Source organism: Prosopis cineraria, unplaced genomic scaffold (assembly GCF_029017545.1).
Source record: "Prosopis cineraria cultivar Desert tree isolate PC_DT_omini unplaced genomic scaffold, ASM2901754v1 PC14, whole genome shotgun sequence".
In the NCBI taxonomy this organism is placed as follows: Eukaryota; Viridiplantae; Streptophyta; class Magnoliopsida; order Fabales; family Fabaceae; genus Prosopis; species Prosopis cineraria.
This window is the reverse complement of record NW_026555345.1, coordinates 27,900,354-27,924,239: the sequence shown is the minus strand read 5'-3', so window position 1 is coordinate 27,924,239 and position 23,886 is coordinate 27,900,354. Positions and strand designations below refer to the sequence as shown.

At 32.4% G+C, this 23,886-nt stretch overlaps 1 protein-coding gene across 1 annotated transcript; it reads left to right on the top strand.

The window, feature by feature from the left end:
* Positions 1-16,232: 16,232 nt before the first annotated feature.
* LOC129292738 (leucine-rich repeat receptor protein kinase EMS1) lies at positions 16,233-20,437 on the top strand. The gene has a single exon (XM_054930366.1). It carries the CDS (start codon positions 16,407-16,409, stop codon positions 20,304-20,306), a length of 3,900 nt encoding a protein of 1,299 aa, XP_054786341.1. The 5' UTR covers positions 16,233-16,406; the 3' UTR covers positions 20,307-20,437.
* Positions 20,438-23,886: the final 3,449 nt, after the last annotated feature.

Sequence of the window (23,886 nt, the reverse complement as noted above, 5' to 3'; positions counted from 1 at the left end):
CATTTTTATAAGTGTCATGTGTTTGGACCCATAAAGAAATCTAGATTCCAAACAGGCTTGTCTATATAGGGAAAGGACATGTGTGTTGTGTTTTCACAAAGTTGGCTTGTCTTTTTCTGTAAAATAGTCAGTAGAACACGCAAGAGAGTATGATAATTTGCGTTTATATTTATTAAAATGAGTTTGTATTGCTATTATTTTGTGTTAATGGCAGAATCTAGCATATACGGATGTCTTTGGCTTATTGGGGGAAAGGGAATGAAGAATATAACTTTTTTTGGCACTTTAATATAATATCTTTGGCGAATGGGAATTCACTTTTGATAATGTGCTAATGTCCATGCACATGCTTTCTTATCAACATCTGGCACTTTTATTTTTAATTCACCACTATACACGGAGATAGCAGCAGCCAGCAAGAACCCTATATTTTTGTTTGGAACGATTATATATTTATTTATTGGCCAGAGAAAAAAAGTTTTGATTGCTAATTTAAGAGGTGGAGCAAGAGAGTTGGCTCAAAGAGGTATAAGAAATATTATTTAATCAATTGATAATAATTAATCGCACACTATTTGTAAGTCATAAATATGATGTAATTCATGTATTAGACTAATTAAGTACAATATTATGTTTAACGTACAAGAAAATAGGCCTAGTTTAATATCAAAAGCTTGCAGCCAGTTTAACTTTGTAATTATATTACGCCAATTATAATTAGTTTTTTTTATGAAACTAATTAGAATTAGCTTTTAAGTGACTATAAATGAGTGGTTGAGTGAAATATATCTTTCATGTTCTGGAAGAAGCATCAATTTTATTTGAAATAAAACAAAATAAGACTTTAGTACTTCATTCTACACAAGTCATTAATTTTCTTTTTGTAGATTCATTCACTTCTTAACGTAATCATTCTTAAAAATGATTAACATCTTAACTTGATCATTTAAAGATATAAATCCCTGTGGCAAGAAAAAGTTATAACTCTGTCATAAAGGACCATTTTATATTTTCTAGATTAAGGTGTGAAGTAAAATTAGCTAACAATCTTAGAGCTTGTTTGGATACCCTTTTAAAATCAATTCTAGGTTCAAAACTATAATTTTGAAAAATTTTATCCAAACACCCCAATTTTTTCAAACTCTATTTGGAAGAAGTTGAAATTTGTTCCATTTTAAAAAATCAATATCATAATCAATTCTTGAAATTTTATCCAAACACCATCACATTCTAATAATCAATTTTTTTAATCAATTTTTTTTTAATTAAAATTCAAACACACCCTTAATCTTTTAAAAAATAACAATATATTTCCAAAACTATCTTCTTTAACGGTTGTGCTTTAATTTAAAGCACTTTGGATTAAATTAAATGGGAGTACTTTTTTTAATAATAAAATATTTAAGTGAGTTGGATACTAATAACTCAAAGGACAACATATCCCTTAAGTTCAAAAAGCATTTATAAAAATACTTATAAATTATCTACTAACAATATTTTCACATCGGACATGAGATTTGATCCCACGATTTTGTAGATTCCTTACCAACTAAGCCAACTTTTGTTGATCAATAAGAGTACTATTATTATGTCATAAATGCTATTTTTTATATGACATTTTAACTGTGTTAAATTCGAGCACTTTCTTGTGATATGAAATATACAAGCGTTGTATGAGTGTATTTACTGTTTAAGACCATCTAAAAATTACCTATGTTAAAAATTAAAAAATTTAATTTTTTTTTAGATACTTTTTGGCTCGTTATCAGCTATCTGTCAATATGAGGAAGACTGATCATTGCTGCCTTTCTGGATCCAATTCTTCAAAGAGACAAGATAAATAATACGTAACAATTATTGACGGACTAAATCAAGATAAGATAACTATAAAAAAAACTCTAATGAACTTTTACAGACAAAAATGCAAGCTAATCAACAAAATAATGAATGATTCCTTGGGATTTTTTACTAATGCGCCACATTATTTGCCTCCAGATGATAAGCAAATACGTTACGTAAAAGGAAAAAGGAAGGAATAACAAGCACAAAAATGAACAGATCGAAGGAATTCATTGGCCACTTCCCATTAATTATATTAATTAGTATTTCCTAAATCAATCTCACATGAAATTGGAGTCTCTCAATTATGACTATGAGATTCATGCATGTATCTCCCAATGACACGTGGCCTTTTAATATGATCTCTAGCTAAGTCACTAAATAGTGCACAGTTCATACACCCTGCACAAGAATCCTTGTTCATGACAAAATTGTGTCCCTCTCCATTCTTCTTCTTTTATTATGATCATTAATTAGCAGGTTGTAAGACGAAAAAGGACACTTGAAGAAATCAATAATCGCGGGATCTCTCTATTCATGGCTTATTGGAAGAATTGGTTTTATAGAAAGAGTGATCATAATTGAATCCCATGCGATCTTAAAAGGAAAAAAGAGTAATGGGAAAGGAGGATGAGGATTTGGGGAATAATGGAGGGGGAGGAAGACACGTGAGTGTGAGTAATTTGCAGAATATGGTTGTCTGCCAATACATAAATGTTTTGCTTTGTTTCTATATATGGAAGCGCCTTTTGTTAGTGTCTCTGATTCCATTTCATTTTAATTTGACTCACTTCCTTGTCTTTTCCTCTCTGTCTTTCAATTGTTTCCATCATCATCTTCTTTGTTTTACACTTGTCGTTCAACACGACGCATTTCATGGCCCCCACTGCATTGCATATATTTAAAAGCCATCTCAATTATCATTTGTATATCAATTAGCCTAACCAATCAAGTAGCTAGATTAGTTCAAAACTCAATTCAAATAAATACCTCACACGTGCAAATCGTGTTAGAGTATGTTTGGAGTGGTGATAGGGCATTAGCCCCACCAAAAGCACTTTGAAAAGGCAACAATTTGTTGTTTCAACGTTGAAAGTGCTTATATCGACCAAATACACAGTTAATGACGAGGTGATTTAGCATTAGACAGTCTTTTAAGAATGGAAAACTTGCTCGATAAATTATGAAACATCAAATATGAAAGATAATGATACAATTAATTAAGTAGTGTGCACGTTGTCCTGTTTACGTTTTTGTTTTCCAATGGCATCGACGAAAGACGTTTCTGAAGTTCGTTGTCCCGTAATCAAAGATGTTGTGACATTCCTGCACTCCATTTGCTTATATTTAATATACGAGAACAAAATTGATCGATGGTAATCAAAGCAATACAAAAACACTTGCATAAACATTTGATTTTCTATCAATACTCCTGCATAATATTGGATCGTACTAAAGAGGTATAATAAAGCTAAAGTAATGCATCTCAATTAGTAGAATCCATTGCTCATAATAATTACAGTGCAGTATTTATAGACGAAAGGAGCGTCAGCGTGCTACCGGCGAAGAGAAAATGATAAGCTCAAAAAGATAAGAAGAGGGACGCGTGGCTCTGTAGGCCTGTAGCAGTACCAAGTAATAGTGGGGCCTACACTGAGTAACAGTATCAGATTTGGTGGGCTATGCTTCGGCCTCAATGAACTGGGCTTGTGCATTTGCTTCTACACCTACTTCTGACATATATTCAGTCCTACAATAAGTGGGATCTGACATTTGGCCATCTCTATGCTTCTTTTTGGCAAAGTTGTTTTAAAAAGTCCAATTGACACTCGTACTAGAAGCATAGTATGCTTCTTCAATTCTTGACATGCATATAGACTCTATCTAGTATGAATTATGGGCGGAGGACCCTAATGTATCAAGCATATATAAAAGGAAATTAAAGTCCCGAGACAAGTGTATTTCCAAATTGAGCAGTTTCATAAAGGAAACCACCAAAGCATGCACATCCTATTCTATACATTAGTCTTAATCTTTGGGGTCTATCTCTCTCATTTCTTCAATATGTATGAATACTGCAGGATTACAGAACATCCAACTTCAACTATATATGAATGAGTACCCGTGAATCTGAGTTGTTGCCGGCAAAGGATGTGGCCAATACCAAGAGCATCCAAGGCTTTCCAAGCATTTGTTCATGTTGTCAGAGAAAAACCTGTGACTCTCAAGCCATTCGAGGACTCTAAAACCAAACTTCGAACACCTAACCTGCATTATACACAGGCATCAAAACAAGGCTCAGTAAGCACCAAGAAGAAGAAGAAGACTCTGTTAACACTTGAAATTGACACACAGAACTAACGGGGAGGTACCTGTGAAGTCCCAAGGAGGTTGCAAGGCCAGCAATCCCAGCACCCACAATCACAATATCTTAAGCTACTGATTCCATTCTATCTGTATCAGTCGTGTGTATCCTGTCTGGTTCAGCCTTATCTCTGCAGAATATCACTTATGTTGATACATATTCGCCTGTGGGTTTGTGTTTGGAGCAATGACGATGGTGGTGGGGAGCAATGATTCAAGATTCTGGCTTTGGTGATGAATTAGGTTCCACAGTGTTAAGAATATGGGTAAATAGAGTCAAGGTTTTGCACATAAACATTAAGATCTGGTTTGGTTGCTAGAAAGAAATATAATAAAATGAATTAAAAAAATTGAAGTAAAAATGAATTGAATTGCCTATAGTCCTATGATAAGTATAATAAAACTCATTAATGTATTTTATAAATGTAAAAATTATCATACCCTCCAAAAATTTCATGAATTATAATTCTCAATTTTATGAACTAAATTATTTCTCTCTTTATAAATGTGCTCACCTATTTTCTTTAATTATCACACTTATACTTTTATTTTTTTAATCCATTTTATTTCATTCTTTTCTGATAAGCAAATGTGACCTAAGTTAATCATAATACTTGATATAAGTATAGTAGCAAACACAAATATTATGACCTCATTCAATTAAAAATTCAACCTTTTATGCATTATACTTGTGAATAACGGATAGAATTCAATTGAGGTGAAATATACACGGTATCTTTATGTGTTTGTTTTGTCGACAAGGAAAAAACAACGTTTACGTGTCTTGTTTAACCTTTGAGTTTGAAGCTTGTTTTGCCTCCCCGCAATCATTTATTTATCTCTCACAATAAAATTTCGAACTTGTGTTCAACATATTATAAGAGACAAGATATTTTTCTAGATCCAATTTCTATTGATTAATGCATACCATTAATTGATGACGTGACTAACGTATAGCCAAACGTGAATGGGCAAAATTCTGCATGGCTTGATTTAGTTCTGTTATGGTTTAATTTTTTTGATGGAAAATGACAAAAATCACTCCTTATATTCATTCTCCAATAGCTAATAATGCTCACTTGGATTGTTGATTCCCGTATCATCTGCCAGCGGTTGAGTTGTTTACAAGCTAACACATTCAAGTCACCCATAACTTTAAAATTTAATGAATAAACCCTATTATTTATAAAAAAAAAATTATTCAAAGGATCAAATTCAGAAACAATTTATTTCTATAGATTCAAGCATGTAATATTCAAAATACGAAAATTTACTAGGGTTCATTCAAACATTCAAGATTTAACAGTCAAGGTTCTTAGAAATAAATAGTTAAATTTGGTCCTCGTGAATAATTTTTTCTTATTTATAAAATAATTATAATTATAATATATTTATTTAAGTATAAATAAAAATAAATAATCAGACCTGACAATGCTTTTTGGGTCCCCACCAATTGCCAGGCCTGGCATTCGTGTGCCTGACACTTTATGGCCCATCAAAGAATTGGTCCGTTCATCTCACCTCCATCACAAGAAGTTTAATTTGTCCACTCAAAGAGGATCCTACCTCAGTGGGAATCTGAATTAATTTGGAGTGAATTGGGTGGATAATGAACCCATCAACCCAGCATTTCCAAACACTTCAAGATACTAGGTGCAAAAACCAAAAAAAAAAAAAAATTGCCAACTCTTAATCTCACCGACGATGTGGTTACAATTTCATTTTAATATTCTTCTCTGATGAATCACGCTCTATAAAATTGTCAAGTTTTCTTGAGTTGACAGAAAGCGAGATTATTATTATTATTATTATTATATTGAATTTGAAGAAAAACAAAAGCTGGTCCAGTGAAGGTGGAGGTGTGAATAATGAGAATGATGAGGTGATATCAATGATATAACTAGTAGCAGTAGCTAAAATAATGACCATTATAATCATAATATAATGCGCTAGACTTTTGATAAAGGTCAAACCTGATAATATCTTCCTGGAATTTATTATCATGCACTTAATCACATGGGTATTAATATAAGCAGCAAACAATGTGGTGTTGTTTTCCGTGTTTTTATAGAATAGTATAATGAAAATATTTATTCCCACGTTTTAAACTCAGTCAAAAGCAGGATCAATTCTTGGAGAGGTAAACTTCTTTCTCAGCTTCTAGACTGACTTTAATAAAATCAGTTCTATTAGCCTTAAACATCCACATTATGTCTCGTGTGAACTTGCCAAAATCTATTTGTAATGCTATTGATTCCACTTGTGCAAATTTCTTCTAGGGAGACACTGAAGACAAAAGGAGATTACACCCCACAAATAAAAATTTATCTTTTCTCCCTCACTAATCAAGGAGGTTTGGACTAACGACCTACTGTCTTGGTTAACAAATCCCTTATTACAAAACAATTATGGAGAATCATTCATAATAATAATAAACGTAACATCCTAAATTTTAATATTTAAATTATTAATTGAGCCATTTTGATTGAAGACATTTTGAGTGACATCACCTTTTGAATAACACTCAATGTCCTTTTGAGTATTCAAATGAGAAGTTCTTTGGACTATATTTTTGCTCAATGTAGCTTTGCCAAATCTCTTTGGTCTATATGTCTTTCAATTAGAACCTCTTGTTATTCTAACCCTAGACTCATTGATTGGATCTTGAATGCTTTCAAACATCTTCATGCAGATGCTATGATTGATCATATTAGGCATATCATCATTCTATTAAATCTAATTTGGTTTGCGAGGAATCAATTGATACATCAAGGCACAATTCCTGAACGGATGAATTTGGCAAGAGCCTTTAGGAATCAATGCTTCATACTTGATAATGTTTGTTGTTGGGAAGACTCCATTCAACAAAAACATACGATTCCTCCCATTCCATCTAGACCTATAATTGTTTCCTCGGGTGAATGGGTCATTTGGAAGAGAAAGGTTAAAAACAGAAGTAGACTGAATGCCAGATTATTATACAATGGAACTCGCAATGCCTAAATGGGTTTGTACTACAGAAGCACATCCAAGACGCACAGTTTTTCTACCTTCTTTGCTTTAGATTGATATGGGGGATTCACAATGCTATCAGGAATTTCAACCTACCACATACAATCTTGAGAGTCAATTTTGTAGGCCAGAGATTTTTCAAGATTAGTTCTATCAACGAATTTAGAAGCATTGCTTTTGCAATGTACATTTTGAATCTCCTCTCTAACTTCTAGTTCTTTGACATTAATGTCTTGCAAGATGACTACTTCTTCTCTACTTTTCATTTTTCTCCTTGGTTTGTTAACTATAGAATTGTACTTTAGTTTGTTAATAATTAATTGTCCCAGCGACAACACCACATTCTTTTTTTAAAAAAGATCCTGAATTTGAATTTAGCGTTAATGTATTTATGTGCATGCGTGATATATATCTTCTTTTCTTATAGGAAATGATCAGGTTAGTGGTAAAATTTAAAAAAAAACTGTACTTTAATCATTTTATTGTTAATATATTATATTGACCATTTCTCCTAAAAAAAAAAAACCTGCAATGAAAATATTTAAGAAGGGTACAGGGAAAGGGTGGAGAATGGTGGTTCATAGGATGGTGGATGGGGTGGCTAACGGCTATGAGAGGCAGCATGAAGTTGCCTATTCTATTCTATTATGAGAGGCATCATTTTAGTGTCATTTAATATACATTACGTTCTGCCACTCTCCAATTACATCATAAGACATGCATGTTATTCCAATCATTCCACATTGCTTATATGCATATAATGCTTCGTCCTAGGTTTCTAGACTTGATGAATTCAGATTGACGTCTCCCTCCCAGTGGTTATAATTAAGGTAATCCACTTTCGACTTGATATATATGATTATATGTTTAGCAATGTAAGTAGGCTCCTTGAGCATATCACTCCGTATTATTGGACTAGCTAATCTATCATGGACACTGACTAAACTAGGAAGTCCCATTCTGTGCCTTGTTTTTTTTTTTTTTTTGTTGAGAGATTAACTATAATCTCAACATCTAGTAATTCCTCATGCTAAATAGAGTGTAGCCAACACATCGATCATTACCATCGCTCCAGTGCAACAAAAAGAGGTTACGGTACCTAGTCATGAAGTTCAAAAAACGTCAGTGTCCTACTTGAATTGTCTGAGATCATTTGTAAAAATAAAAACAACAAAAATGACGCGTTAGTTAAATACTCCAAGTTTGGATCACACACTTAATTTTTGCGATGTGTTACTAAAAATACCCCTATTTAATTAATTCAAGACTGTTCCAAAGGAAAAAAATTAGAGCCCACCCACTCTTTTTCATAGTTTTTTTTTTAAGAAAATAAGATTGCTAACTAATTTTTCTTTTTAGAAGATTTTAATTTCCCTAAAAATTAAAATATACTCCCTTCAATTTTTATCATAGAGTGCCTTTTAGAAAAAAAAATTATTCTCAATATAAAATTAGCTACCATTTACAAAAGAAGAGTACACTAAAAATAAGTACGACAATAAAACACTTTTTTTTTCAGTTGACAAAAAAAACACTTTTTGCACAAGCGATCGATATTTTAGGACAAGCCATCTTTTAAGTACATCAACAATTTCAAGTTAATCCGAACCGAGACATGACATGAAATTATTAAGATTGACAACCCTAACCCTTAAAGTGTTGCATACCCACATCTTGAACTCAAGACCTGTGGTTAAGCTAGCATAACTTCAACAACCCACGGGATTTATCAATAAATTATTTTATTTGTTGCACATGGTACTGTAAATACACACACGCAAACGCATCAAACATCGGGAAGCTTAAAAAAGTGTTAATTAATCATATAGACTTCATTCACCCCGTTTGATTGTGCTATTGTTTTTTCCACCATGGGATTTTTTTTTTGGAGGTATAATAGAGTCCAATATTTTTCAAGATTGTTAAAGTAACAGGAAATAGACTCTTCTTGGTTAAATTACTGCATGTACAAAAATTAATATTTGAATTCTTAATTATTTCTCTAATATTATTTGCAAAACAGTTCTAACATATTTAACTGAAATAAGAAAAACCTTAAAATATATTAACTTTATTTAAAAATTTAATAAATTTTCACCTAAACCTTATAATAAAGACAAAATAAATTATTTTTTAGTTAACATTGAAATTATTTTTTAGAGAAGAAGTGGTTAACCAGATTTTATTTCTCATATCCATATTTCTCAATATTTTTAGTTAACATTGCAAAATTTATTTTTACCAAAAAAGATAATTTCATAACATATGAATACGATTTTACTTCATATAATATCATGTTTTATAAACTGTAATTTTAGTATGCAAATATGACATCTTAATGAAAAATAAAATTTATATGAAGAGTAATATTAATATAAAATGTAAAAATTCTAATGAAAAAGGCTAATACTGTGTTGGCCAAAAAAATACTATGACATCCTTTCTAAATTATAAAATATTTTAAGAAAAGGTTTGACATCCTAAAATACAAGATATTTTGATAAAAATAATATTTTATTAATCATAATTTTTCAATATCTACCTTCCCATATATTATTTATTTAATATTATTTTACTATTTAATTATTAAATAAAACATATTTTTAAAAAATTTATATTTTTATATTAAAAAATAAAATAATAAAATATATTTAACGAACTTACTTGATACATGGAATTTTGTCAACCGAAAAAAAAAAAAGTGTTTTATAGTGGAGGGGGTGGCACGGGTGTGTAAATACTAATATGGATATGAGAAATAAAATCTGCTACCAAATTGTTAGAAAATAACATTAAAAATTAGCCACCGTACTTTCAGGTACTTTTTTCACCTAACTAAAAATATATTACCTACCGTTTTCTACTTTTATATATAAGGTTTTTTTTAATTAAATACTGCATATCAATAAAAATTTATTATTTAGTTGAAATTACATAAAATTACGGTGATTTTTCAGTTTTGCTTTTGATAATGTCATAATTAATATGATATTGGTGATAGGTAAAGCACACAACTAATATCTCTTTCATTTTTTAAGATATGGACAAAATTATTTAATTACTCAAAAATATCATGACATATCTTATATTTTCAAACAAAGTAAGCTTTTAGAAAAAATTTCATATAACATATATAGGGATGGAAGGGGTATTTTCAAAAATGTTCACATATTCAATTAATTTATTTGGGTGGCATGTTTGACTTTAAAATTTAAAGATATAATTAATAATTTTAATTTTGGGTAATTTGGGATTTCTAAAAGAATTATAAAAAGGAAGACACTTAACCAATTTTAACAACCTGTCTTAATTTGTGTAACTTGATTAATAAGAAGGGAGTGAGAGAGAGGGGGTAATACTCCAACTAAGAGTGGCAGAGACGAATTTCTCGCGTGATTGGAAGGATAGGAGGAGTTGGGTTGGTAAGAAGGGGAACAGCAATGAATGCGAGAGCTGGAGCACCATCCAATTCCAAGGTTCGAACTTGGAAGGAGAGTCAAGGGGGAAAGTTAAACAGTAATAATAAATGATGCTTTCTTCTAAGAAAAATGATGGCAAGTTTGATTAGGATGACATTCATGAGACCCTGCCACCCTGGCACTTGAAAGGAATCTCCTCCCCTTACCTCGACCTGCTCCTACCTCCTGCTGCTGCACATGATGCCCTCAGAGTGAGAGAGACTGAAAAATGAAAATGCATATAAATACACTTCCACTCACGCAAAGTCACATCACAATCTTCCTTCCCTTCTCATCCCTCCATCGTCCAATTGGGGAAACCCCAACTCCTTTTTATTTATTTATTTATTTGGGGGTGTTATTGACTTATTGTTTTCCAATGGCCTAGTAAGCGTGCACGTTTCCACTTTACCCTTCTCATTTATTACTCCTTCACTTATTTATTCATCTCCTAACGCTCCTCCCAAACGCTGCCTTCCTTTCCCCCTTCACGCCTCCTCTGTTTTTATTACGCCTCTCTTCCTCATCTACTCACTTCTTTTACTTTTACTTTTACTTTCATATTTCTTTCTTTATGTTACAATTGAATGCATCCATATTTTTGAATTATAAGTATTGAATAGATTGTTACTAATAATTAAATAGTGAACCCTGGCAGGATAAGATGTTCTTGTGAAAACTACAAGTCTCACCTGTGAAAGGGACAAGCGAGTTGGGTTTGGATCGCAAGGCTGAAGCCACTCTTGGAGGTTAAAAGGGAGCGGCCACGTGCCTGCCTTCCCCTCCCGTACCATTTCCTAATTTGCTTCTTCTCTGTTTATCTTTTGGCTTAAAGGGCATATATTTGTCCTGGAGCTTTTAGTGTAAAAGTAGAAAAAGATGACGTGTTGTGACTTGTGACTCAAAGTAAAAACGAAAGATTTAAAGTTATGGACTTACATCTATTTTTCAAATGGTAAAAGATAAGAGAGGTGAGATGAGAGGCGAGAGTGGTAGAGACATTATAAATAAAAACGTAAAAAAAATAAAAATAAAAACTCTCAGAATAACTGAAATTTTAAATAGTTATAATTCAGAGAAAATTTAAAATTATAAAAAATTAAAATAAAACATAAATTTGGATATAGATTAAATGGGAGGTTTGATTCAAATCCAAATTTTCGTCTTGATGTTAAATTACAAGCAACTCATCTCCTTTATGCATAATGTTGAGAGTTTAAATTTAATATCATGTAATTAGACATTAAATATTCATTAGTCATGGTTGAATTTGTATCACATTCGGTAGTGTTTGTATACAACCATTGAACTTGCAATTTTCTTGCACCTGAAAAATTGAAATGATCTAACTTGTTTTCAAGGGAATTGAAGATCCCCTATCCAACCTGTCTATCACTGGCGAACGAGGGAACGTGTAATGCTAACATGCTGTTACTATTAATATGATTTTTAGGTATTTCATTTTACTGTACTAATAGAAGTTTACTTCTCATAAAAAATATTGTATTATCATTAATATAAATATGAGTTCAGTTATTTGATGAAATATGTATCATATTAAAACAAAAGTCATTATATTTAAATTCGTATCAACGTAGTTCATTGAACCAATAAATGGTTAAGTCAGGTTCAATAAAATGCATTGTTCAAGATTGGTACTGATTAAGATAGTATTAAGATTTGACTATACTTTTAATAATTAAAATGTAAATTAATAGCTGAATTGATTCAATAATTAATAACTCAAAAAATAGATAATACGTTCAAAAAAATCCTGCTCCTTGAAAATATTTGAATGGATGATTCTCCCGATGAACTTTCCGGACAGAGTATCTCAGCCACGTCACTTCATATCATTTGCTCCTAACAGAATCTCCACGTGTTTCTAGAATGACGAGAATACCCCCACTCTCTTCGTAACATACGTTCTTCCCCTTTGCCCATCAGCGTCCCCAATCCCGAGTGCCCTCTCGGTTCTCGAGGGCTTTTCTGTCACTTAACTTTGGATATACTCCACCCTTTTTCCTGGTCCCTGTCTCAGAAGATCGTCCGAATATGCGTTTGTAAAAAGTCATAGTCTCCCTCCGGCGACCTCCAACCTGAACAAAACACTGCCTCTCATCGTTTTGAACTTTTGATATCGTCTTCAATGTAATATACCTTTTTTATGTAATTTTTTTTCATGATGCTCGTATTTATTAAAGTGTTTTTATTTCAAGCAAGGTTATAGGGCTGAGTATGTGTGTTTATTATGATCCTATTTAAAAGACACTTTAATTATTATTATATATATTTTTATATTTTATCCGTATTAAATGTTAAAAAATTTATCAAATATTAGAGTATTTTATTTTTAAAAAACATAATTTTGAATCTATGTATTTTGTTTAAGTTTTATTATAAGTCCCTATACTTTTATTTTTTAATATTCTAGGTAAACTTGAGCAAAGTATAAGAGCCTAAAATTATATTTTTTTTTATTTTTAAAGTATGTATATTCAATAGGAATAAAGTTAAAAATTTATTAAATTTTTAAATAAAATTAATAAAATTTAATATTTTTCCTGATTTTGATAAAAAAATTAAAATAATTTATAAATATGATAAAAAAATGTAAGTCTAAAAGCATTTGGGACCAAAATTTATTAATGTGACAATATTCCTTTTTAATGTTTGAAAAAGGTGTAATGTCACTAATTAATATTAACTTTAATTGTTAGTTGAAAATAAATTCAAAAAATAATCATAAAAATTAAAAAAAAAAACCTTAAAAATTGTCTGTTGAGGAGGCTACTCCTGATTTCAGTATTTTAGTCGGATAAAAATCAAGGTTGATGGGAGAACTAGAAATTTTGTTGACCAAGATGGAAGAACTAGGTCAGAATCTCGTAGGGCTTGCTTGATGAACTCATGAAAGTTGAAAAAGTGTAGTGAAAATAATAAAGCCTAGGCCATGGAGTAGCATTAGAATGTATGTTTATTGGCAAAGATAAAGCAAGAAGAGACAAAAATGAAAAAAAAAAAAAAAAAAGGACAGAGAAAGGCAGACATGCTCAGCCTCTATATTCGATAAGAATGAGTGTGGACAAAATCCGGGTTTTCTGAAACCCCCTTTGCCACTTCCTTGTCCTCTTTGACTAAAAAATTATGGCTAACTCTGCAATTTTTATTTTTCCTTCAACAACCCGTATTTTTTTTATCAGGTTTTAATGTCATTGTTAAGTGTGTGATTTTTAGTTTGCATCTAATAAAAAATTATTTAAAATATTTAATTATTTATTAAATTTGATAAAAATACATTCTAAATATAATTTGAATGTATTTTTAAGAGTCATTCAAATAGGGTATAAATCTTGAGAAAATGCGGCCACTTTACACGATAACAAAACCTGCCATTCATCTTTATATTAGTAAAATTTATATTATATCCTTTTGAACAATAATTATATAATTAAAAATTAGTATATTTTTTAATAAATAAATTAATATAATAGCTTTTTCTTAAACAATGTAAAAAAATAGCTCCTAACCCTTATAAAAGAATGGGATTAGAGAGCTTGTCACCAGAAGGTAGTAAATAATTTTTGTCAAATCATCCAACATTTGAAATTCATCTTACATTCCCACACTTCAAATTGAGCGAAATAAAATGTTGATTTGGAGTTGCGTATCTTTTACTCCCTCCATTTTAAATTATAAATATTTTTAAATAAAATTTCACATATCAATAAACTCATTAAATACACTCAATAACCTTATCTTTTTAAAATAAAAATATAAACTTTTAAAAATACCTATCATTTAATATATTAAAAAAAGATATAAATTAATTATAGAGAAAGAAAAAGTAATATTACAAATGTTGCATTCAATAAAATTTTAATTCATCCAAAATGTCTTATATTTTGGGTTAGAGAGACTCCTTTAAAAGTACCATATAATTTGAGACAGAGGTAGTATGAGTTACTAGTACTCCCCCTGTCTTAAATTGTAAAACACTTTTAAATAAAATCTTACATATCAATAAAGCACATTAACATATACTTTGCAACTTTATTTTTTCAGATAAAAATATTAACTTTAAAAAATATCCTTATTTTAATACTCTATTGATAAAAAAATATTGAAGAGAGAGAATATATGAGAAGGGTAATAATAAAAAAATAACATTAATAGAACTTTATTTTTATTAAAGTGTCTTATATTTTAGGATGTTAAATTTTTCTTAAAAGTATTTTATAATTTGAAATGAAAGAAATACTATATTTTACTATAAATCACTTGCCTATAATAGTGTTATATTTTTTTTGACCACACATATCTATACTCTCTCTATTTAATATTGTAAGGTACTCCCATAATTTCATAAGACATTTTGAAAGAGTTTTTTCATCTCAAAATATAAAATACTTTGAATATTTTAAGGTTTCATTAAATAAATCAATTTCAATAGTATCCTTTTTCTCTCTATAATTAATTTTCGTCTCTTTTCTTTTCAATATATTAAATGATGAATATTTTTAAAAATTTAGATTTTATTTTTAAAAAGATAAAGTTGTTAAATGTATTTAATAAAATTTATTGGTATGTGAGATTTTATTTAAAAGTGTTTTATAATTTGGGATGGAGTAAGTATTTTTAATCAAATCACATCCTTAATAAAGTGATTAATTATTTCTCAAATTATATACTCTTTACATAAAAAATGTCTTATCAATTAAAAACCTTATTAATTATACTTATAATTAAAGATATTTTTAAGAAATATCATTAGTTACACTTTAAAAAATCCAGAATATGCTATATTTTTTTTAAAAAGATGCTTTTTATTTTTTAATGAATGGCGTGTCTATGAGTGTCTTGAGTGATATAGGTAACCATTCACAGGTGGTAAAAAGAAACACGTTGTGTAACTAGTAATTGAGGTTCGTACTCTCATATATGATAAAAATAAATCATATATAATTTTAGAACTATTTGAATCCCTAAAAAAAAAAACTCATATTTAAATCTATAGATTTGATGTGTTTTTTCAATAAAAAACAAGTGGAATTCAAATATTATTTTTCTTAAATAAGAATTGTCAGTTTAAGGGTAGATCAAGAATTTAAAAGATATACATGAACCGACAACATTTTTTTATAAGTTATCCTGATATTTCAATTTATTCATAAAAAACCTGTATCACATTGGCATCTCATTTCAACATTTTGTAATTAATAAACATTAACAATAAGTATGACTCTCTAAAATTGTTTCTAATATTAAAAAGAATCTGAATGATGAACCTGTAGACTGTAGTCACGCCATCTCGGTCTTGGGTCTCAGTCTCATTACAGGTTAGGTGGTTTCTCTGATCCCAAGCTTGTATTTTGATAAATGTACTTTGCATGATTAAGGATGGTAAGGGAATGTAAAGTTCTCTTAAACGTGAAACTTTTGGCCGTCTTGAAAATTTGCTGTTACGAGAGGCGAAGTCACGTGAGGTCCGTTTTGCCACCTGACACTTAACTTCTTTAGGCACCCACTTCCCTCACTCCGCCTCTGCGTTTTCCGTATTTCGTTTTAGGCAAACGCCTTTCACGCCTTCTTCTTCTTCTTCTTCTTCTTCCCCTCCCTCTTCCTCTCTCTGCAATGCCATCTCATTTCCGTGCCTTCATCTCCTTTCCTCTTTGCCCCATGAACTCTTTCTACCTCACAAACTAATCCCTCTGCTTTTTTTCTCCGTCCGCCATGGCTCTGCCTTTCCATCTTCTTCTTCATTACTTTTTCGTGTTCCATCTCTGCTTTTTCCTCGCTGCTTCTATTACGCACCAGACGGATGAAAACCCTGAGAAAAACCATCTCCTTTCTTTCAAAACCAGTCTGCACAACCCCCACCTTCTTGCTTCATGGAACTCCTCAGCCCCACACTGCAACTGGGTTGGCGTTACTTGTGAGCACGACCGAGTTACCTCACTTTCTCTTCCGGCTCAGAACATCAAAGGCCCGCTCTCTTCCTTCCTCTTCTCCCTCACCGGCCTTACCGTCCTTAACTTATTCTCCAACGCACTCTCTGGTGATATTCCTCCACAGATAGCTAATATGAGAAACTTGAAGGAGCTCAATCTTAGTTATAACCAGCTTACTGGGGAAATTCCACACGAGCTCAGTGGTTTGACTCGGCTGACAACTCTCGCACTCAGCTCCAACTGGTTCACCGGGATAATCCCCCCGGAGCTGGGGTCCCTCTCACAGCTCCGTGTCCTCGACCTCTCTGGTAATGCGCTCACAGGAGCTGTACCGGAAACCATTGGAAACCTGAGTCGGCTTCAGTTCCTTGACCTCAGCAACAATCTTCTCTCAGGTTCTCTACCCTTGACTCTTTTCACAGGAGCTCTGTCTTTGATTTCCGTTGACGTTTCAAACAATTCATTTTCTGGTTCTCTACCGCCGGAAATCCGTAACTTGAGGAATATCACTGCCCTTTACATTGCTGTTAATAAATTTACGGGTAGGTTGCCTTCCGAGGTTGGCGAGCTTTCGCGGCTTCAAGTGCTTTATGCACCTTCTAGTTCTATAGAGGGTCCATTGCCCGAAGAAATGTCGGAACTGCAGTCATTGTCTAATCTTGACCTTTCTTACAACCCCTTGAAGTGTTCGATACCGAAGTTTATTGGGAAGCTTCAGAATTTGAAATTGCTCGACCTCTCTTTCGCTCAGCTTACTGGGTCCATACCGTCTGAGGTTGGAAGTTGTAGGAACTTGAGTTCTTTGATGCTTTCCTTCAACTCGCTTTCTGGGTCATTGCCAGAGGAGCTTTCCGAGCTTCCCATGGTGTCATTCATAGCTGAAAGGAATCAGTTTCATGGACCTTTGCCTGCTTGGCTTGGAAACTGGGATCAGATCACTACTCTTTTGCTTTCGCAGAATCGATTTTCTGGTAAGATTCCTCCTGAGCTTGGGAATTGCTCTTCATTGGAGCACCTCAGTTTGAGAAGTAACATGCTGGCAGGTCCCATACCTGAGGAGCTATGTAATGCTGCTTCACTTTCGGAGATTGACTTTGATGATAACTTCCTTTCGGGCACAATTGAGAAAGCATTTGTCAGGTGTAAGAACCTTATCCAGTTAGAGTTGATGAAAAATCAGATCACTGGTGCTATACCCCACTACCTTTCGGAGCTTCCTTTGATGGTGCTTGACCTTGACTCAAACAATTTTAGTGGGAGCATACCTTCAAGTCTATGGAATTCATCAACTCTAATGGAGTTTTCTGCTGCAAATAACCGTGTGCAGGGCTCTCTTCCTGCGGAGATTGGGAATGCAGTTCTTCTAGAGAGGCTTGTCCTTAGTAACAATCAACTGACGGGTACTATACCTAAGGAAATTGGAAATCTCACAGGTCTATCTGTTCTTAATTTGAATGGAAATCTCCTAGAAGGGAATATTCCATTGGAGCTGAGAGATTGCACTTCACTGACAACCTTAGACCTTGGAAATAATCAACTAAATGGATCTATCCCAGATGAACTAGTGGAACTGAGCCAATTACAGTGTCTGGTTCTGTCCCATAATAATCTGTCTGGGTCCATTCCTGCAAAACGATCTTCATATTTTAGCCGACCTGCCATCCCTGATCTGAGTTTTGTTCAACACCTTGGAGTATTTGATCTGTCCCATAACAAACTGTCTGGGATTATACCTGATGAATTGGGGAGCTGTATGGTCGTTGTGGATCTTCTGCTCGGCAACAACATGCTTTCTGGGAGCATCCCAAGCTCACTCTCTCGCCTGACAAATCTTACAACTCTGGATTTGTCTGGTAACTTCTTGTCAGGTTCCATTCCACCAGAACTTGGAGATTCCCTCAAGCTACAAGGATTATATCTGGGACATAATCAGCTTACAGGCACCATCCCTGAAAGTTTTGGAAAAATGAGTAGTCTGGTGAAGCTGAATTTGACACGAAATAAGTTGTCTGGTCCAATTCCAATTAGCTTTGGGAACATGAAGGAGCTGACTCACTTAGATTTGAGCTCTAATGAGCTCAGTGGACGGCTTCCATCCTCTCTATCAGGTCTTCAAAGCCTCGTTGGTCTTTATGTGCAGCAGAACAAGCTTTCTGGCCAGATAGAGATGCTCTTCTCCAACACCATGACATGGAGGATTGAGACAATGAATTTGAGCGTCAATTTCTTCAATGGGGATTTGCCAAGTTCTTTGGGGAACCTTTCGTACTTGACAAATTTGGATGTTCATGGAAATATGTTCACGGGAGAGATTCCATTGGAACTTGGGAATCTAGTGCAGTTGGAGTACCTTGATGGTTCTGGGAACAGGTTACGCGGAAAGGTTCCTGAGAAAATTTGCAGCCTAGTTAATCTGAACTACCTGGATTTGTCTCGAAACAGATTGGAAGGGCCAATACCCAGAAGCGGTATTTGCCAGAACCTGTCAAGAGTTGGATTTACAGGAAACAAAAATCTCTGTGGGCGGATTTTGGGTGTCAATTGCCCAATCAAAGGCATTGGTAGATTTTCGTTGTCTAATGCATGGCAACTTGCTGGGATTGGCATTACAATTACACTGATGACTCTGAGCGTTGCTTTTGTTCTACACAGATGGATTGGCAGGAGGCAAAATGATCCAGAAGACATTGAGGAACACAAACTAAACAACTATGTGGATCGAAATCTTTACTTCTTGAGCAGTAGCAGATCAAAGGAACCTCTGAGTATAAATGTTGCAATGTTTGAGCAGCCTCTTCTGAAACTAACTTTGGAGGATATCCTTGAAGCTACTGGCAACTTCAGCAAGACTAACATAATTGGAGATGGAGGTTTTGGGACTGTATACAAGGCTACGTTACCCAATGGCAAAACAGTTGCAGTAAAAAAGCTGAGTGAAGCAAAAACGCAGGGCCATCGTGAGTTCATGGCTGAAATGGAAACTTTAGGCAAGGTGAAGCATCAGAATCTTGTTCCACTTCTTGGTTATTGCTCCATGGGTGAAGAGAAACTCCTCGTTTATGAATACATGGTGAACGGGAGCTTAGATCTTTGGTTGAGAAATAGGACTGGTGGAGCCCTTGAAGTCCTTGACTGGAACAAAAGGTACAAAATTTGTACTGGTGCAGCAAGAGGATTAGCTTTCCTTCATCACGGGTTCATCCCCCACATCATTCACAGAGACATTAAAGCTAGCAACATATTGCTAAATGAGGATTTTGAGCCTAAAGTTGCAGACTTTGGACTTGCTAGGCTTATCAGTGCCTGCGAATCACACATCACCACTGACATTGCCGGAACATTTGGGTACATTCCGCCAGAGTATGGACAGAGTGGGAGGTCCACAACAAGAGGTGATGTCTATAGTTTTGGGGTCATCATGCTTGAACTGGTGACTGGAAAAGAACCAACAGGGCCTGATTTCAAAGACATTGAAGGTGGGAATCTGGTGGGGTGGGTCTTTCTGAAGATAAAGAAGGGACAGGCTGCTGATGTTCTTGATCCAAAGGTTCTGGATGCAGATTCAAAGCAGATGATGCTTCGGATGCTTCAGATTGCTTGTGTATGCCTCTCTGATAATCCTGCAAAGAGGCCTACCATGCTTCAGGTGCTCAAGCTTTTGAAGGGGATTAAAGGAGAGTAGTCATTAGAGGTGGTGGGTAGTATATGGCTATTTAGATATCAATAATCTGGAAACTGATCTAACAAAAAGCTAGCTAGAGTAGTACTGTAATCGCATATATAGTTATTTACATCAAATCTTTTCGTGTTGTTGACTGATTTCGCCACAAAATATTTCTCACATGATGAGGGACAATCTTGAAGAATTATCGTCTTAATTTCACCGGTTTGTTATAAATATGTGCTGATAATCTGCAGTTTATACAACATATTATATTTCTATGTAAACAAATGACCTATGAACTCACAATATATTTTATTAGCTTATACAGTGAAGCTTTGGACAATTCATAAATAAATTTTTGATAGTTTATATTTACTTACCTATGTACTATAATCTAATAATTTATCAATAGTTTTATGAAATATTAAATTTGAACACTCCAAATTTCATCCAAATTTCACAAACGATTGTAATGGCTTGCTGTGATACTGGTAAGTCTTTAGAATTAAAATCATCGACCAAACAGAAACAGTATTCTATCTCCAGAAAAAATTAATGCAGAAAGATGAATTACAGAAATGTGGGAACACGAATATGTCCTGCAAGCTGCAAGCGCACAAAAGCGAACTGTTATAAAAATTCTGAATAAAGAAGGGGGGATTAAGTAAATGAAAGCAAAACACCAAAGCGAACTGTTACAAAAATTCTGAATAAAGAAAGGGGGATTAAGTAAATGAAAGGAAAAAAAATAAAAAATAAAAAATCCCATCACATGTTCAACAGATTCACATTAATATACTGCTATTTTCATGAAACATTCCTTGGCAACTAAATACACGCTATGGAACAAATATTAATCATCAGAGATTATATATAAATTCAGCAGATTTACATTACTATTCCATGTACAACTTAACTAATGTGTTACTATATGTGAACAATTTACAATGCAATAGCAGTAGAATACATAATGAATCCAAAAGCCACAATGAGACAGACTACCTGCAAGTATATACTGAGCCCTCCGTTTTTCATATAAATGCCGACTGAGAAAGCGACACTTAAAGAAAAATTACTGTTGTTTTATTTAGTAAAAAAGTCAAGTAATCCATGAGTCTATTCGAGGTTTTTATCCAAATTTTCTAATTTTAATGACAAAAAAAAAATTCCATCAGCTTGTGAGTTTACAGATATATATATATATATATATTTAATTTGTCAATTACTGAACCCCACTTTAGGTTCTATATTACATGCAACCAAAGGGATTTTTTTTTTTAAGATTTCTAACAATGTCAAAAATGAAAAATTGGCATTTACACGAAAATTATTTTTCTAAAATCAAAATTTTCCCCATTCGGCCATAAAAAATATGAGCTTTTTACCTGGGCCGGCAATCTGGCTTCTTTGACTTATCCACCAAAGATGTCAAGTTTCATTTTGGGCCATATTATAGTGCTGAAGTCAGCCGAATTATCCTTAAATTAAAAATAATGAGTAATACTTTATATTAAATGTTGATGAAACTTTTTCAAGGGTTGAACTCTTACCTTCATTTCTCTTTTTAAGTTTACGAAGGTGAAATATTTATGAGAATCTTGATTATTTCGCTTATTGATCATCTCATGCTTTATCATTCAGAGAGCAACTGCAAAGCATAACACTTTTCTAAATGTCAAAAAAACACACTTCAATATCTTCACAACAAACTCTTATTATTAATATTATTAACATTTTAAAATTTAATTATTTTAATTTAATTAAATAAAAATATATTAAATATATAAAATTAAGTATAGAAATATCTTCCTTTGATTAAAGTTATGGTTCAACGTACGCAATGATCAATTTGTCTTTCATCTCACTCACAATAATTTAATACTTACTTTTTTTATTAGAAAAAAAAAGAGTCTGTATTTACCGTATATGGACGTTATTCATTGAACACGCGAAGACACCCTCTTGTTCATTGAAGATTATCTGGTAAAAAACATTTATAAAGGCGTGACGAACTTGTCCTGTATGGTTTTGTTATTTAATAAGATCACTGGCAAAAAAAAAAAGAGGAAAAAAAGAAAACAGAGAAATGTCTACAGACTTGAGTTTTTATTTCCATTAATTGAGGATAAATTCTTTCAGCGGGATTTGAAAATTTCTGGTGAATTAGAAATGTTCACGGAATGAAATGGGATAGAACTCTGTATCTCACCCCAAAAAGAAAAATCAAAAATAAATTTTTGTTCTATATCTTGTTCTATCCTGAAAGTCGTCTCATTCTATTAGGAATCGAGATAAAATTTGAAAGTCTCACCATTCTGATAAATCGAATAATGTCAAAAAAAGATCTAGATAATAAGATTCATTAAAATTTTAAATTAAATAATTTATTAAGTTTAAAATCAAAACAACACAAGTACATAAATTACAATAATTTAAAGTTAATTATTGAATTATATTAATCACAACTACACATTATTATAATACTTATAAATGATCTTTAGGTTATAAGAGTAGCAACAATAGACAAATCAAGTACAATATCAAATTATTGTTTTTTACTTTAGTTGAGATGTGTTAAGCTAATTTCTCTTTTAAAAATAAAGTAAGAAATAAGATATAAATAAAAGTTATTAAATAGATAGATATAAGAATAAATTGTATTAATATAATTAATATATTATAAAAAAAGATATTACCCTGTTTACTTTATATCATTAAAATTATCAATATAAAAAACTTTAATTTTATATAAAAATTGTAAGTATTAAAATTATAATTGATATAATTAATATAAGTATAAACTATATTAATATATTTAATTTATATTTTAAAACTAAAAATAATATATATATATATATAATATTCGGGATGAGACGAGATATTTTAATAATAATTTCGTGTCCCATTTTATCCCATCCTGAATTTTTTTTTTGTCCCGTCTGACAAAATTTCATTTTGATTGTTATTTTGATTGTTTTTGAACTTGGACGAGACTCATTCTGATTATATATTGAACCAATTGAAATTGGTACAGATTGAACACACCTACGGTAAACAGAGAAGTGAGTTTGTTGGTTCTCTTTGATAGTTTCTGGCAAAATAATAAAGGAAATAATTAATTAATAGTAGGGTCTAAGAAAGCGTAAATGAGGAAGGGCCAGAAAGTGTGGGTTTGATGAGGGACATGACCAATTTTGGAGCTTTGTATTTTTGGCGATCAATCATTGAACTTTGGAGCCTACTTTTGCTCTCTTCAAGCAACTCTTAATATTTAATAAAAAAAAAATCTGACTGTTTTGGCTTCTTGTGCCACCTTCATGCATTGCCAAGTAAAGGGAAAGTACCCAGAAACACTCTTTCTAATATTTTCTCTCTTCATCCTTTGAATGAGAAAGTCACTGCAGCGCCTTCTAGATCCACATCATATCTCGCCCTATCAATCACCTTTAAAAAAAAAATTAAAAAAAGGAGATGGAAACGATAAACATCGAAGCTTCTTGTTGCATCTCATTCAACTTTTTATTTACATAATTAATCGGAAACTTGATGTGTGATCAAGACGTGCCAAAGCCGAACAAAAAGGGGAAACGCATGGCCC

Coding starts and splice junctions, on each gene's coding strand:
- LOC129292738 (XM_054930366.1), top strand. CDS start 16,407: ATGGCTCTGCCTTTCCATCTTCTTCTTCATTACTTTTTCGTGTTCCAT.